Source organism: Scophthalmus maximus, chromosome 16 (assembly GCF_022379125.1).
Source record: "Scophthalmus maximus strain ysfricsl-2021 chromosome 16, ASM2237912v1, whole genome shotgun sequence".
NCBI classification, from domain to species: Eukaryota; Metazoa; Chordata; class Actinopteri; order Pleuronectiformes; family Scophthalmidae; genus Scophthalmus; species Scophthalmus maximus.
In genome coordinates, this window is record NC_061530.1 from 13,464,725 (window position 1) to 13,481,577 (window position 16,853).

Genomic DNA, 16,853 nt, shown 5'->3' on the forward strand with positions numbered 1-16,853 from the left:
ACGTGTACAAGGTTATCAAACATTGAATCAATTGCCAGTGGGTTTGATAAATTTATGGATTCTTTTTTAAGTTAAGAGAAAAAAAAGGTTTGGAGCACATGTTTTCCTAGTTGGTCAGTTCTTTTTCTTAGATAGCTTGCTTTAAGAAAGGAAATGTTTCTTTTCTAAAGCAAATATAGGACAAAGGCACCTATGTCTGGCTCCCTCCCTTGTGCTGCAGCGACATCTACTGTTCTAAAAATGTAGAACAGTAGACGTCTTATTGGTCATCAGGCTAAAAGTACATATTTCCAGTGAACTTCCCATTATTTCTAGATGACCAGAAGAGATCTGAAGCAGCCCATAGAGTGTAAATATTGTAAGGAAATTGGTATTGTTCAGTTCACTCATGGCAATGAAACAAAAACCCGTTTTTTTGTATCATGATGAAATCAGGCATATCTGTGGGACTGATATCTATGAGTGTGAGCAATTTGGTGCAGCTTGACTGAATTTATAAGTGCCATTCTGTTTTTTCTAATGTAATTTCAATGAAATGGCTGGAATAATATGCTATTAAATGAAGATTAACTGAAAGTAGAAAGTCAACATATGGAGATGGTTAATTATGACACCAATAACAGTCTTTTATTTTCACTTTCAATTTTCATCCAATTATAGAAATCAAAATCCAAAAAGTCCATTACAAATACAGGACAGCCGTGTTCATACAAATCATGGCTGTTACATAAATACACCAGGTTTGCAACAATTCCTTAATACAGAAACAGTTTATATTTATCAACAAAACACGTGGTTTACAATACATAATCATAGGACTACAAAGGTCATTTACCATTTCAATAAATTGGATGTCTTTGTGTGAGTGTGAATGTGTGTTTGTGCATTTTTTTTTTTACAGTATGTGGGCCTTTCAGTGTGTGTGTGTGTGTGTGTGTGTGCACGCGTGTGTGAGACTTCTTAATAATTGTCCATGTCTCATCTGGGGCCGAGCTTTAAGGGGGCCTTGGGAGATGAGAGGTTCTTCTTGCTGTTGTGGGGCTTCACTTTCAGGTTTTGTTTTGGTGCTGTTTTCAAGTAAAAATGAAGCTGTCCGAGAAGAGATGGAGGGAAAAAAGTAAGTAAGTGATCAAGGCACAGTATCAGCACAGCCCACAAGAACATACAGAGACACACACATAAAATACAAGCCTTATCTTGGGTTCTCTCAGTGGACACTTAGTACCTGCTTTTTCCTCTAAGAAAGTAAATTGATGGGTGAAACCAAGCACCAATACTGTTTAATCCCCTTTCGAAATCACATACAAACCCACCTGTATGGCCTCAGCTGGTCCCACTGTGACAGTGCTGGTGGAGGGGAGGTAACCCGGGGCCGATGCTGTCACAGTGTAGGTGCCTGGTAACAGGAGTCTGAAAAAGTCGCCATCCACTCCTGCGGGAGCACACACATGGGGAGGGGATGAGAGGTCGAAACATCCAACTATCATATTCTAAGTTACACACTGGTGGAAGCAGTATTCAGATCCATTACTTATGTTATACTATGAGTAAGTATAAGCAGGAGAAATAGCAAGTAAAAGTCCTGTGTTCAATCCATATAAATATCACGGGCAACATTTGCCAACTTTTAGTCTACAGTTTACACTTCCAATGTGCATTTCTACCATTGACCACAAGATGGCAGTGTGTTCCATTACAATGACTGCACTTATTTTTTGTTTTGTCGATACAGTAAAATTAAGCTGGGACAAAATGACTCTTGGGACCTTTCTTCTCCAAAGAACAACATATGATAGGTCGTTTTGACTCAAATTTCAGTTTCTTCCTATTACATCAAATGACACTTAAAAATCCTTAAACATTACTGGATATTGGCAGATTGTTTACCACAAACCTAACCCACACATTTCTTCGACGTTGAAGTGAAAGGAACAACAACCACATCTGTGTCACACTGATCTGATGTTCCTTTAATTGCCTCTTACCGCCGGTCACGTCATGGTGGATGCCAGCAACTGAGATCTCAGCGTTGCTGATGGGGTTGTTGTTTTCATCATACACCATGCCCTTTATCCCATGATGCACCTGGAAAATGGAGAAACATGTGTGTATATATATTTGTATCTTTTGGTAAATTGGACGACATGTGCTGAAATGTAGCTAAGTGAGACCACAGATGGCTTTGCGTTTGAACGTTGCGATAGGATGCGGCATTGACTGGTTGTCATATCGGCTCATAAACTACATTTCCGTTGCAAATGACAAAACATTAGACCTTATTAACCTTCCCCGGGCTTGCGGACGGTAACATAAATACAAACAAAACAAACCAAACCCAAAAGAGTATCTGCAGGCCCCTTCACTGTGGTGTGTTTAATCAGTGCTGTGGGATGAGTAGGCATTTCTGAATCCTCCCTTGTGGCTTTGGAATCACCGTTAATGGCAAAAGCATCCGTGCACTTATCTGAGAGGGATAAAGGACATTTTATGTTCAAGCCAATACTTTTTTTGAGGCTTGACATGAGGTCAAATTCTGTTTACTTGTATTTACTTGAATCCCAGCAAATATGTACAGGAAACCAAAGACTCTTGACTTTTGGTGGTTTACATTGGTGTCTGAAACGACTGTACGACTGTGTGTGTGCATCACGTTGGAAACTGTAAAGCTCTACTGACATAACTCTAATCTGCCTAATTCTTTGAGCAGTTGCGTGTGTGTGTCCTGACCTGCTCCAGGTATGAAACCAGCGCTTCTCGGTTGCCCAGCCATTCCCTAGGTAGCACTGCTGCCGGGGGGAACTTATCACAGCTCAGCTCCAGGGTGATCTCGAAACAGTTGGTGTACAGGTAGTTGAAGTCCTGCATGCCTTAAAACACACAAAGATATGGTATATAGAGAGAGAAAGAGAGAGGGCACATGCACGTTTTTTGAAAGCAGTTCTTTCCCAGATTAGACTTCAAGAACATTTTTGATGAACTTTCAACACACCCAAAATCACACTGACTTTTCGAGACACGGAATCTTCTCACACCCAACGCACATGAGGCCAGTATTGGGTGGTACAGTTCAGATGTGGCCTCACACTGTAGACCGTGACACAACACTTGGAGCAAGAGGAGCTGTTAAAGTAAATATGACGAGCTCCTTCCAAATTCGACTTTGCTCGTTTTTCATCCAATTTGATAATCTCGCATGACTCAACCGAAAAAGCTCAACAGATTCACATTTCACGGGAGAAGCCAGACGAGCTCAGACCAGCGCTTACAGATCAAAGAAGTGCTTCTTGTTATTGTTACAGTTGCAGGTTAACTGAGATAGAATTGAATACACGCCCAGGCAGTTTGAGGAACTTGGCGCACTGCAATTTCCAAGCATTCTATGGCAAAACATCACTGTAAGTATTCATCAAGTTTCCAAACAAAATTCCCGACCCATAAACCAAACAAGGGGGGTTGAGGGGGGAATAACTTTAAGTTGGCCGCCAGTGCAAAGGCTTGTATAAGTCCCAATGGGCTGATTGTGGCTCAAAGTGATATCATTTAAAACCAAACCATGAATGAGGCCCCACTATGCTTTCTAGTTTTTTGTATGACAAAAAATGAAAATAAATGAAAAGTAAATAAAAATAGTTTTTCGTGTGGTTATCTATATTAGTCACAAATTTTATACTTCTCTGCTATTTAGTGCATTTATTTAGAAGAGTGTTACAGGAGTGTATGAAATATATAAACTCAATCATTTAATCGTGAAACATGGTATAGGAAGAAAAAGGTACAGGTAAAAATGTATGTGCTATACAAAGATTTTTTGCAATATCGAGATTAGAAATTATGGCAAACATAGATTCCTTCATCCAAAATATTGCAGCCACTCTTTTCATCAACCATGAGCCAAAAACTGAACCGCCACTACCACTGTCAGTGACAAAAATAACTCAGCTGGCAGGCTCTGTGCAGCTCGAGGGAAGGCAGGAAGAAATTAAATATAAATCTCTGCTGATGAAAATTTTAAAAACCTCAACTGCCCCATGAATAATAATTCATACATTCCCTGGGGTTAGTGTTGGCACGTCAAGTCACCTATCCGCGGCAACGGTGTTGGTGTGTAAATCCACCAAAAGTGGTGTCATTTACAAACCTGAGCAGCTAAACTGGGGGGGGGGGCAGAGGAGTGCAGCTGCTGATGTACAAGAGGTGAGGAGGTTAAAGGCGAGAAGCGAGCACAGAGGCCCCGCAAAAAGTGTCACAGAGTTCACGAGGACACTGGGAAGCTGCGACACGCGACTCCTCCCGAGGCATTTCGCTCGTGCTGAAGTCTGTGCCAGCGCTTGCCAACATTCACGCAGGTGGCCTCGTCCGTCTTTTGAACGAGAAAGATAATGGATGTCCCCCGGCATGCTGGAATTTTGCACGTCAGCAGGGAGCACTGTGTGTTGTACGTGGGGGTTCATCAGTAGAAGCGCAGGGAAAAACTAGTTGTGATTTTAAACCAACCCGTTTTTAAGTTAACCTGCTGCTGCTGGCGCAACTTAAAATTTACTCTCAGCAAAAAAAAAAGGAAACAAACTTGAACTGAATTCACCTGAATTAAAATAAAAAGTGAAAACAAAGAAAATATGTGCACTAATTCATTAGTAGGCCTACCATTAAAGGCGGCGTTGTGCCATGTATATGCTATGTAAATCCAAACAGAGTCACATTTCAGACAGGACATCACCAAGATTTTCAAAGTAAAAGCTTCAGATTGACACTATCGTACAAGACTGTTTTGGTGGCGATAAAACAAGTCTTACAAAAACATTATAACTCATAATGAAAAGTATAGTTTCAGCCACCATATCCCCTTATTTTAGGTGAGTTGTGAGGTGATTTGGAGAAACTGTTGGACACTAACAAAAATCAGGGAGAGTATCTTTAAAGGTGATGGTTACATGGATTTCATGATTCCAGTAGAGTTTCTAGTGTTTTTTTGTTTTTTTTTAGGTCTCTTTCATTTGTCCTCTTCTCTCTATGCTGCTCACGCACAAAGGTTTTGCTTACCTTTGGACAGAGAGTACCAGCTGGCCCCATTGGTGATCCCCTCTTCAAAGAAGTCCCCACAGTTCCATCCCTTGTGCATCCAGCTGTGAGCGTATGAGTAGGTCCTCGCCAACTGCCGTCACAAAACAGATATGCTCCGTCATCCGCAGCATGTTCTCACACCCATGCAACAGGCATCAGGTGTGTGTGTGTGTGTGTGTGTGTGTGTGTGTGTGTGTGTGTGACACCTGATATGTTTAATCCGCAGCACACCTGTCTGAAGATTTTGTCGTCCGGAGTGGCTGCATACGTGGTTCTCCCTCGAATGCGCGCATCTCTCGACTTGTCGAAGGGGTAGTTGGCCACCACTGCTCCTCCGTGCAGGTTGGCTGACAGGACAAAATTGTAGTTCTGCATCCATTTTATGACTGCCATGGTCTCTGGTTCAACCTGTGGAGGATATTCAATGAGAACGTTATGAAGAAAGCACCTTACAACGGATCGCGCTGATGTACTTTTTTATACATGTACACGCCCCACAAGACATGTTGAGTCTAATTACTCAAGGCATTGTAGGACACTATTTACAGAACGTCCTTTATCAAATGTCCAACTCTAATTATAATGGGATAATTAATTCATCATTACAAATTCTTTCCCAATCCTTGAAACAAATTGCCCAACTGTATTAATGTGTGTCAGATCTGTATTGTCCAGTTATTTAAATTAAAAGATATTGTGTATAACCTTCATTTCATCAGTGGACTGATTTTTACTTGCCCCTTTTACCATTTTAAGAAAAGAAAGGTTAATCATGAGGAAACCATGTTTAATCCGTCTGCCTTTCCCAAGACCATGCAATGATCCTTCAACGTTACTTGCAGGGCTCCCTCCTCCTCCTCCAATGCTGCAGTTTATCTCGTTTTATCAAGGCTCTGAATGTGTTTGTGAACAGCTTTCTCTGTTTTTGAGTCTGCACTTTAGGGAGAGGGATGAGTTTACAAGACGCCGCCGTACTTCAGCAAAACACAACAGCTACCTCGATGATGGATGCTGCACATCAGCCTTTGCCTTACATTAAGGCATCTCTACAGAAATCTTAAGCCCTTTAAATTCCAGTTAAGGCTGCATTTCTTTTCTCTGTCAGTGTGACCTATCCTCAATCACTGCTCGTTGCATATTGTTGCTGGAAGACAAGGAGTGATACCTCTCCTTGAGTGAGGTATGTGGGAAAATAAACACTGTCTGGCTCGGAGACCACTGGCCTTGAACTCAGCATTGGCACCAAGGAATGGGACTCCCTGTTTTGAGGTCTGGCAGGTGTTTATGATCCGTGGATCTTTATATACACCCATACATGCTTTCATGTCAGACCTGTCACTGTGGTGCACGGTTACATACGAAGGGCACACAATAACAAAAACACTGTCGGTCGTATCCGGCTGTTACTCAAATCACTGTACAGACAGAGGCAGAATATCACATTTTTTCCTTTCTTTTTTTCTAACAAATACACATAAATCCACCCATTCTGGATCCCTCAGTGGTTCATTGACAGAGAATATATGAAATAGGGCCTCTGTGGGCCAATCAATTGTCAGCGGATACTTCTGCCAAAGCACTTCATGGTGCGAGGTGGGCTCATTTTCAGAGACTGAGCAAATACAGTATTTTCTGAGAACCCCGGCTGTCAGTCTTCAAGTGGTAAAAAAAAAAAATGGATTCCCGAGTGAAATTGTCCAGGAAAAATTACAACTAAACTCAGAAACTGGTCCTGTTTTCCAATTTGTCACAAGAGTTGAGGGTGAAAAACTATGCTCCTAAGGAATCTAAATACCCCACGAGTTAGTCGCCTGAAAGGCCCTACGTTGACGTGTTTGTGAGATATTGCGGCTGACTCTTGCTCTCTTGATGGGGTGGAGTGGAAAACTGTGTTCCTAACTAAACTCATTTCCTCTGGATTGAACATAGTCACTTGACTAATGTCAATGTAGCACGGCTGAGCCTGCGAGCCTGCGAGGATGTAATCCCGAGCCAGCATGAATGAAGTATCTGTACCAGCGGCACAGTTTCTCTTTTGTGGATCTCTTTCAGGCAGTCATGTGGGCAGACAGCCCGCCCCGCAACTGGAAGGGACAACGTTTTCGTTTTTCCCAATGCATTTGCATGCCAGGAACCAGTAAATAGGAAAAAGATTAGAAGTAAAAAGTATAAACTAAATGATACTGTAATAATTCTGTATAATTCATGATTAAAATCTGCTTTCTTTAGAGGAGATTAGGCATTCTTCATCTGACTCATCTGATCCTTTACTTTATAGATTCACTTTTATTCACTGGAAACTTCTCTAATCTTCTCCACTCTTCTTTATGAGGGCAATGGATGCTGGAGATACAGTATACTTCAGCATGCATGGACATTGATTCAGTCTTTTGTTCTCATCGGGGTGGGAGTGTGTTTTGTTTTTAGCTTTAAAATATACAGTACTTGTTCGAAAAGTGAAAATTACAATAAAAAAAATGTTCTTAAGGTCGTTATTTCTAAATACTGCAGGTCTCTGTGAAGGTTTTGCTCTGCCAAGGATATTCAATATATATATATATATATATATATATATATATATATATATATATATATATATATATATATATATATAAATTTTAATCGCTTTAAAAGGGGTTGAATAAATCTTTACTTCTCTTCATTAACATTGGATGGACACATTACATAAGACTAAGTTATTAAAATAACATTATGCCATCACCATAGCCGTACCAGCTCTCAGTAGCTCCAGGACGGAGGGACCGAAGGCCGAGAGACACAAGAAATTGAACCATGAAAACACTATGGCCCTTATAGTGTCTGCTGAAGATAAGGTGACTGCGGACGGGGCGTCCCCAAGGATTTGACCTTAATACTTAAAACATACTTTTCAGCAGACTGTTAGAAAAAGTTTGACATTACACACTTCTCCACTTCATTCAGAGGCCATTAAATCACCCGGATCATCTCTCCCACAACAAAACTAGACCATATTACAATGCACTATTCCGCCACATATAAAATCTATCTGCAGCCAAAGTTTATATTATATTTGTATTTGGAATAAAAAATTAAGTTTATTCCCTCATTGTTTCGTTTTTTTACTGTGTAGGGCAGGTTTCTGTTTTGCATTTCTGGATGGAAAAGATCTGCAGTTGCATGTACAGTACGTGCGTGTGCAGAGAGCTTTGTGTGTTTTTGCCAAGTGCCTGGTATGTTGATTTCTAATAGTTTCATAGCAACAGAACCTGGGCTCCGTCACAAAAGAGCACAGGGGTGAATGTGTTGCTTAAATGTTGAAAGCAGGCATCTGTGTCTTTATAGAAACGCTAGTCTGTAACAGAGAGTCAGGCGGTACCTCTTACGTAGCAGGTAACACTTACACACTGAGACCGCAGAGTAGGTCGTTTCATTTCTCATGGTGGTGATAGAGAGGGAAAAATGCTCAGCTGAAGCTGGAATTCTTCATAGACAATACATTTATCTGATCATATCTTATCTTATTGTCCCTGGAGTGTGTACCCCTGTGTTTCTATTCAATTTTGTTAACTTCTTCTGACATTCTTAGTTTTTTCTAGGCCTTTCCAGAGCTTGAGCTACTTTCCCAAACCCCCAAAACTCACAGCTGAGAGAAAACAGATGCCATGACCAATAAACTCATGTTATTTGTCAAAAAGACCTCTGGGCTGTCTTTAAAATTAAGGCTGGATCTTAGAGATATTTTTAAAGATGCTTTTGTTCCACTTTGTCATCTGCATGCGGCTGCAATTTTGCTCCGATTGCTACAGTTTGCAAAGACAACATATTACATGACGGAATATAGGTTGTGCAGTAAGATAAGAAAACACACCAATCCAAACGGGTTAGACTGCTAAGGCGCACCCAAACCTACGCACCGTCAAAGAGATTTCATACCAAGTGATTTACTAGGTCGACTCACTTTTTGAATTTATGGCCAGCTTATTTTTATTCAGTTAAAGCTCAACTGGCAGTACAATCCGGTACAAATCTCGTGAAGTCATTTATGCCAACGAAGCTAAAGCCAAGTTAACTCGGCTATGTGACAGTTGCCCTTTTGTTCAATCCCGTATTCCAACAGTGAACACACACTGACACAGAGAATATGTGTGTATATCCATCCAGGGGCACTGACCTGATGCTCCCAGTTGTCCGGCAGCGGCAGGTGGTGGTTCCGCCCGTTGGTTTTCTCGTAGTAGTACATGAGCGCGTTCAGGTCCGGAAAGTTCCGGTTCAGATCGATTTCTCTGGCGTTCCCTCGGCCCACCAGGTAGCCGTTGAACTCTGGACCCTGTTGACCCACAGACAAACAACCGAGTGTGAAAAACGGCCGCCTGACCGTGCTCGATACCGCTGACAGATGACAGATTGTATGTGTTCGGGCTTCTGGGGTTTTAGTAGCTGCTTGGCAGCGGTAGAGGAAAACTGACTTTCATATTGCACTAACTGCACAGGCAATCTCCAGAGTGACAGCAGTCAATTGTTTTCTTGCACTGAATGTAAAGTTTGATTCACAATGATTCATTTGTGCTCTGAGGAATCATGGCATTGGCACAATATTTTCCGCCCTGCTAGCGACGGGGCTCTGGGGATGGCGATGACGGTCTGTTGTTCAATCAGTGCCGACTGAAAATTCTCACTAAATGCTGGAGTGATTCCCATTGCAATTTTGTACAAACGTGCATAGTACCCAGAGGATGAAGCCTCATCACTTTGATGATTCCCTGATTATGAATTTTTTTTTCCCCTTCTTGTGCCACCACAGGGTTCACGTTTGTGGTTTAGGATCCGCTACAGACGTTCATGTTCCCCTCAGAGTGAACAGCACAGACAGATTTGTTTTTAAAGTATTTTTTTTATCAGGTTTGGTTGTTGACCAAATCGTTGCAAAGCTAACAGCATTCCCATTAATGGCAAACCATATACCAGCTAAACGTGGCTCAAAGGCAGGACTGTAGATTTTTTGCATTGGTGCGACTCCAAAAACGACCTTTAATCATCGAGTGTCTTTCTAAAAAGTACCTATTATTAGTGGCTATAAAGCAAGTAGAGGAGCATATTACGAATCCCAAACATTTTTTATGCAAGGTTCTACAAAACGTTCTTCTGGCAGGCAACTGAAAGAACTGACTGAACTCTACGGTATATAAATCTTTTCTGACGCTGTAGACATGATCATTTCAGATGTTATTCCTCAAAAGCTCAATTATTAACCAAAATCACCACTGTGTACCTTCCAGGATGAAACAACCTCCCCATTGTTTTCCCAGATGCTAAATCACCCGAACAGCTGTTGATGCAACAAATTATAGTGTCGTGTGCATGTTGTGCATCCGAGCGACAAAAAGAGGGAACTCCATCTGCAACGGGCCTCCTCGGGACATATAATTAGAGATTGTGCACGTGTGTGTGTGTGTGTGTGTGTGTGTGTTAGAGGGGGTTACATGTGTATCTGTTGTTTCATGGGCTATATAATTAACTCAGAGCCAGGGGCTCTCTCTCAGGGAGCTGATCAATGTTATTATTACAGACATTAGCAAAATTAAACCGATGAAAATGTTCTGATAGTGGCTCTTAGTTGCTCGTATTACACACACACACACACACACACACACACACACATTGTGTTGACTGTGCGTATTGAGCTGTGATTTAACTTGCAGGCCCGAAGTTTCACTGGGGGACCTTAACATTTTCTAACATTTCCACTGGCAAGAACACAATCAAGGAAAAATGTGGAAAGTCTTGCTCCTCAAGCGGTAAATGAACAGCCCAACGTGTCCCAGTGGGAGATTTTTATTTTCTTATTTTTTGGAGGTCAGGGTGTACATTACCTGTCTGGCAGCCACCTCGTAGCCATCCGGGTTCATGGAGGGCAGGATGTGGATGCGCGTGTCATGAATCAGCCTCATGATCCGCTGGTTTCCGGCCCGATACTCCTCACACAGAAACTGGGCGAGCTTAATGAGCAGCTCACGGCCGAGCACTTCGTTGCCGTGCATGTTGCCCACATACTTGAACTCCGGCTCCACTGGGGAGGAAATGGAGAGGCGTTAGGTAAAAGAAATGCATGGAGCTGCGAAGCTTGACATTTAAATTGACTGCCTGAGCACACGCACGCACACACACACACACACACACACACACACACACACACACGCGCAAGCACACTAACTATATGGGTTGTCTTTTTCGTATTTTAACACTGCCGATGAATCTTTGAGCCATCGTCTAATTTAAAGGTTTTAAATTTGAATTTAACATCACATATCCTGACTAATGAGCACGTGGGCTAAGGAGCGTGGGCTGGACCTGACTGATAATATTAATAGCTGTCAATCACTTTGTACCCACGCCCCAATGCATACAGTGATAATCATCTATTTTACTCTAAATGGGACCATCATTTACAAAATGAACATCGTGCTGTAACGAAGAAGCTTTAAAACTAGAGATTGAGACCATAAAACTCTTTAGGACAATATTTGCTGACGCTATAAATCAAGTGAGAAGTACAGTCAGTTTCTTTTTCCAACCAGTCGGGTCGCCCCCTGCTGGTCATTTGAGAGAATACAGGTTTCACCCACTTCCGCGTTGGCTTCACTTTCAGGGCCAGGTGACTACGTCCATTTTTATTTACAATAGTCACCGGTCACAAACTGACAGCTACATTACCCACGATGCAACTCCAATGCTGATAGTTTGCTTTGAGATTTTTGTGCTATGTTAGTAATGGTTGTTGTAGCCTGGAGCCTCAAACAGAGATGAGGAGCGGGTCATGTAAAACTCAATTTGTTTTTCGTGTTTTTTCTTTCAAATCACCCACAGTCGCACTTTAAACTAATTAACATACTACACAGCTTAGCGTTATTGGAATTTCTTGATAAGGATTTTTTTTCCTCAACGTTCTGGCAAAAGGTGAGCTCTGGGGAGTGAGTCCAGCCACGGCTGATTGAATTATTTGGATAAGGTCATCCGGCATTCCTACGAGTATCTGTCGCTGAGTGAGTGAGCCACTTATCCAAACAGCCTCCCTCTCTGTACAGGGTTCCCTCCCTCCACTTCATCAATCACTGTTTCTGTGCTGAGAGACCTACGAGCTCCCAAGCACCGCTGCTGGAGGACGGAGCGACTGCTGAACGCTGGCCTACACTATGGTGTTGATGAATATATGTATTTTGACACCACTCACACAGTACATATACTGCAATTGTTGTAACTGTTTGCATGAAAAGTGGGGGGGGGGGGGGGGAAGGTGAATTGTGTGTGGGTGAATAAAAACCTCCAAATGTATAAACACCCTTCTCTAATTGCTTCAGGCACCCAAATGGTGCAGCTTGGCCACTGCCATTCCCCTTCTTCTCTTTAACAAGGGGCCAACTGGCCTTGAGATCAAAAAACTGTGTTGGCTCTAGCGTGGAGCTTTAAAAAAAAAGAAAAAGAAAGAATACACACGCACACACGCACACTAAGCACACACACACACTAAGCAGCATTTGAAAGACGTGAACTTCCTAAAGGGTGCAGGAGGGTTGACCCAGACAAGACGTAAGGTCACTCCCCTCTGTGAAGTGCACGGTTCCTGTTATTCACCCTCGGTCACCTTGCAACAGAACAGGCGCACATCCTTCTATTCTACTTAAGGAAGCCCCTACGTGTGCAGATGCAGAAAAAAAAATGTGCAAGCTCAGCCACGGCCAAAAAAGCATTGCCTGCGGTTCACAACCTTTTTTTTTTTCCTTCTTCTTTTGTTCAAATAGCTGCTATTTGCAAAGAATGGCAAAAAAAAGTAAATTGTACAAAAACCCACATATGACCATTTGGCCTGTTTTCAATACAAACAGCAGCCATAATGAGTTTATGGTTTTTAATTTGCAAACGACAAACAAAATAAACGCCTGAAGAGCTGATTCGGTGGTCAGGAGAGGGGGGAAAACAAACAGAGCCTTTGCAAGAGTGGGTTCAGGGTTAAAGCCTTGTTGACTCAAAGTGAACCCCCGTGTCATCGGCACAGCTCTGAATAACACCCAACATTTTCTCAGTGGCTGAATGGCAAAAAAAAAAGAAGAAAAAAAATGAAATGAATCACAGATGTTGACTCGGTTCTTTCACTTTCGCCTTTCCTCGCTCCTTTTTGAGTTTCCCCCGTAGATCACGCTCGCTGATGTTTATCAAAGAAGCCTGCTGGCGTTGAATGCTCCTGCTTTTCATCTTCACCGTTGAGCCCCGCCGTACTGTAGCTCCACACAGCCTAATCGAAGGCTTGCCTTTCATCTCCTTTTGGACTAAAAAGAGAAGAGCGGAGCCTGCGCGGACTTCTCTGCCTCCTGCAGTTCTGTTTTCAAGCCCCGCAGCAAGAAGTGTGAGACAAATGGGCAGCCGGTGACAGAGCGTTGGCATCAGAAAGCCCCGATGTGTATGTAAAACACTAAAAGCACATTTTCTGAACGATTGTTTATCAGCTTCAGTAGTTTGTGCCATTTTTATAATACATTGACTGTCATACAGAACTTTTTTCAAACAAATGAACTCACATTTTGTTTAAGACTGAGCAGTATATCAACTTGAACCTCTCTGTCTCACGACTTATTCCCTATTGTCCCTGCAGTCACCCGTCATTAGAGCACCTTTGATCTAAACTTAACCTGTCTGTCCACTCTGGACACTTCCCGCGGCGGATCAGGTGTTACTCACATGCTTCGTGGACGCCCGGGTTGTCGCTCAACTCCAGCACGTAGAGGTGGCGCCCCTCCACGCTGCGCCCGATGCTGTAAATGCGAGTGATGTAGGGACATTCGTTCTGCACAGCAAACAGGGCTCGCACCATGTCCTCGTATCGGTGATGCTGGAAGTCTGAGCCCGACGCCAGGAGCCCCATCAGCCCCAGCAGGACAGCACCGAGCCAGGGAAGAGTCCACCGCCGCCGCCGCCGCTGCTGCTGCTGCTGCTGCATGGTCCCTCAGCCCAAGTTGTGCTGCACAGGAGGAGATAAGGGAAGCCTGGTGAAGAGACCGCTGCAACAATGCAATGCACTCACACACTTTCAGATGTATATTTATCTCCTCACACACCAAACATACTGGTTACTCCCTGCTTGCTCTTTTCCTTTCTTGTTCCCCTTCTTTCTCCTGCTCTCCCTCTCCCCCTGCCTCCTCCCACATTCAGTCTTCACACTGAAGAGCAAGTAAGGACAGCCCCTCGCTCCTTCTTTGTCTCACTCTCCTCCTCCAACAGCTGCTTCTCTCCCTCTCTCTTTCCCTTTTGGGTGCTTGTCAAGTACATGCTACTTGCTTTATTGTTGCTCAGAATGCTCCTGCCCTCAAGTGGTCCACCCCACGGGACCCCTCGTTTCTCTAAACATACAATCTGAATTTCATTCTTGTCTCTGAGACACTGGTTTTCTATCCTTTTCTTTGTCTCTTACTCCAGTTTGGTTCTATGCTCCCTTCCTGGGAAAGAGGGGTTGTTTCCACGGCACTGCTCTCCCCAACCCCTGCAGCCCTCAATCATCCATTCATTAACTCTTAAGTCAACACACAACCCCTATGTGTGTGTGTGTGTGTGCGCGTGCGTGCGTGCGTGCATGCATGCGTGCGTGCGTGCATGCATGTGTGTGTGTGTGTGTGTGTGTGTGTGTGTGCGTGCACGCGTGCCTGCACTCCTCAGATGAATCAGCTTGAGAGGTCTTTCGCAACCTTTGGACTGGTTTTGTTGCCCGGTTTCCCTGAAGGAGATTCACACACACACACACACACACGCACACACACACACACACACACATACACACACACACACACACATGTATGTTGGAAAACATACCCACACATGCTTTTGTGGCCCAGAGAAGAAAGACCAAATGCTGCAATTAAACTTCTGAAAGACACTGGTTGATGCCAAGACACATGAACCCCCCCCCCCCCCCCATGAACACACACACACACATACAGCAGAGCGTGCAAGGGGTGCTGTCAATCAAACCTGCTGGAGAAAAGAGGAGGGTTTTTTCCCTTCACAGAGAGTTGTGCAACAGCTTGTGGAAGTGTCTACAAGCAAACGAGAAGCAAGAGTTGAAAATGGAAATTTCAGAAATGTGAAGCTCAAGAGGAAAGACAAATGTTGAAAAAAGAATAAAGGATGGAAAATGAAGATCAACTGACACGGATGAAGAGAAAGTATGAGGAAGAGAGACAATGTAACGGTCGAGATACAGATGGGAAGACCAACTTTGCTGCATTCCGTGGAAATGTGCCTAACATTGATTTTCATTTAAATCAGCATAAAGCTAAAACAAATCTATGCCCTTGCATTTGACAAACCAAAGTGGGACAGCAGTGAACTGGTCCTCATTGTCTCCGCTGGCGATTGTGTGTCCTCTGCTTCATTGTTTACATCTGCCCCCCCTCCCTTCTTAAGGATTTGCACATCTCACTGCCATGCCAACAGCTCTCAGCTGTGACTTTCATTTCAAATAACAAAATTCAAGCCAGATGCAAATAAAACACAATGGTCGAAACACTAAAAACTAAATGTCCCACAACATCTTTAAATTAATCACAGAGATCAGTTCTTGGCCCTGTTTTTTATTTTTTTTACTTCATGGGACAAGCTGAGCTTGTGTCTTGGAGTTAAAACATCATGCATTAAGTCTGGAATAAGTTGAATTTCAACCCAAAGTGAATGAGTAACCGAATGGAAACATGGAGGACCAGTGACATATTCCTTGTTTCTAATTAAAGAGTTGTGCAAGAATCTTCACATAAGCTAAACTTGACCATTATAATCATCCTGCTCACGTCTGAATGGACAACCTGTTCCCTGGTTGCCTGCTAACAATCAAAAATACGTTTACATGTTTCCCTCTGCAGCAGTCAACCAATAGGCTGCAGAGTTCATACAGGTAGTCATCCTCACCCAAGGCCAAAAGTCTGATAGATTGAAAATGAAGCTGAAGATGTGACAAGGGTGTGTGTGTGTGTGTGTGTGTGTGTGTGTGTGTGTGTGTGATCACCACATATGAAGATGCATCATTCACATGCACTCAAATGCTCTATTAAGGAAATATTGTAAATATTGTAAGATGACGACACCTGGTGGATATAAATAGTACTGGAGCTGTGCACAGTGGGCATGCAGGGTGATCGAAGAAATTAAAATATACCTGAGTATATGGTGAGAGGATGGAGCTCGTTCATTGGTGTATCGTTTGTTTCTGTGTATTGTCATACATATACATATATACATATATATATATATATATACATATATATATATATATATATATATATATATATGTGTGTGTTTTTATATATTTCCCGGTGCCCATAGATAAAAGGTGTCAAGGGGCGAGACTTACAGGTAAGGGCCCATCAAATGGACCTGCTGCAGAAGTTAGGCGTCGGTCGGCAGTGTCTTGAGACCAAATCTGCAGCTTAAAAAAAGAAAAAGAAAAAGCCCTGCAGCTAACTCGTGCAGACCAAACGATACCGTGGTTTTGGTGACACCTGTCTTTACCGGCCATGTCCACTAGTGGGCAGTGTGCACCAAAGCAAACCTCAACCCGATCGAAGTTCATTCTTACTTTACATCACGTTGACTGCAGTTTAACGTAACTAAAGAAAGCCAATGTGACCATGCCAGTTCATAATACTTATGTTTGAAAGTGAAAATACACTCAAATGATTCATAAAAATCATTTGTTCCCCCTCCATTGATCAGAATGTGTTTGTATGCATGATTTGATGATGATATGTGAATATGACACTAAAGTCTATTTA

At 42.8% G+C, this 16,853-nt stretch overlaps 1 protein-coding gene across 3 annotated transcripts; it reads right to left on the reverse strand.

Annotated features, from left to right (window-relative positions):
• Window positions 1-601: 601 nt before the first annotated feature.
• Window positions 602-14,317, reverse strand: cpn1 (carboxypeptidase N, polypeptide 1). 3 transcript variants are annotated; one of them, XM_035611759.2, is made up of 10 exons: window positions 14,160-14,317; window positions 13,774-14,053; window positions 10,914-11,110; window positions 9,215-9,370; window positions 5,293-5,469; window positions 5,041-5,152; window positions 2,728-2,867; window positions 1,986-2,085; window positions 1,314-1,432; window positions 602-1,089 (listed from the first exon to the last, which is right to left on the reverse strand). In XM_035611759.2, exons 2-10 carry the CDS (start codon window positions 14,030-14,032, stop codon window positions 979-981), a joined length of 1,371 nt encoding a protein of 456 aa, XP_035467652.1. In that variant the 5' UTR covers window positions 14,033-14,053; window positions 14,160-14,317; the 3' UTR covers window positions 602-978. The 3 variants fall into 3 exon arrangements, with proteins under 3 accessions (XP_035467652.1, XP_035467654.1, XP_035467653.1); XM_035611761.2 differs by having other exon boundaries at window positions 14,151-14,284; XM_035611760.2 differs by lacking the exon at window positions 14,160-14,317 and having other exon boundaries at window positions 13,774-14,153.
• Window positions 14,318-16,853: the final 2,536 nt, after the last annotated feature.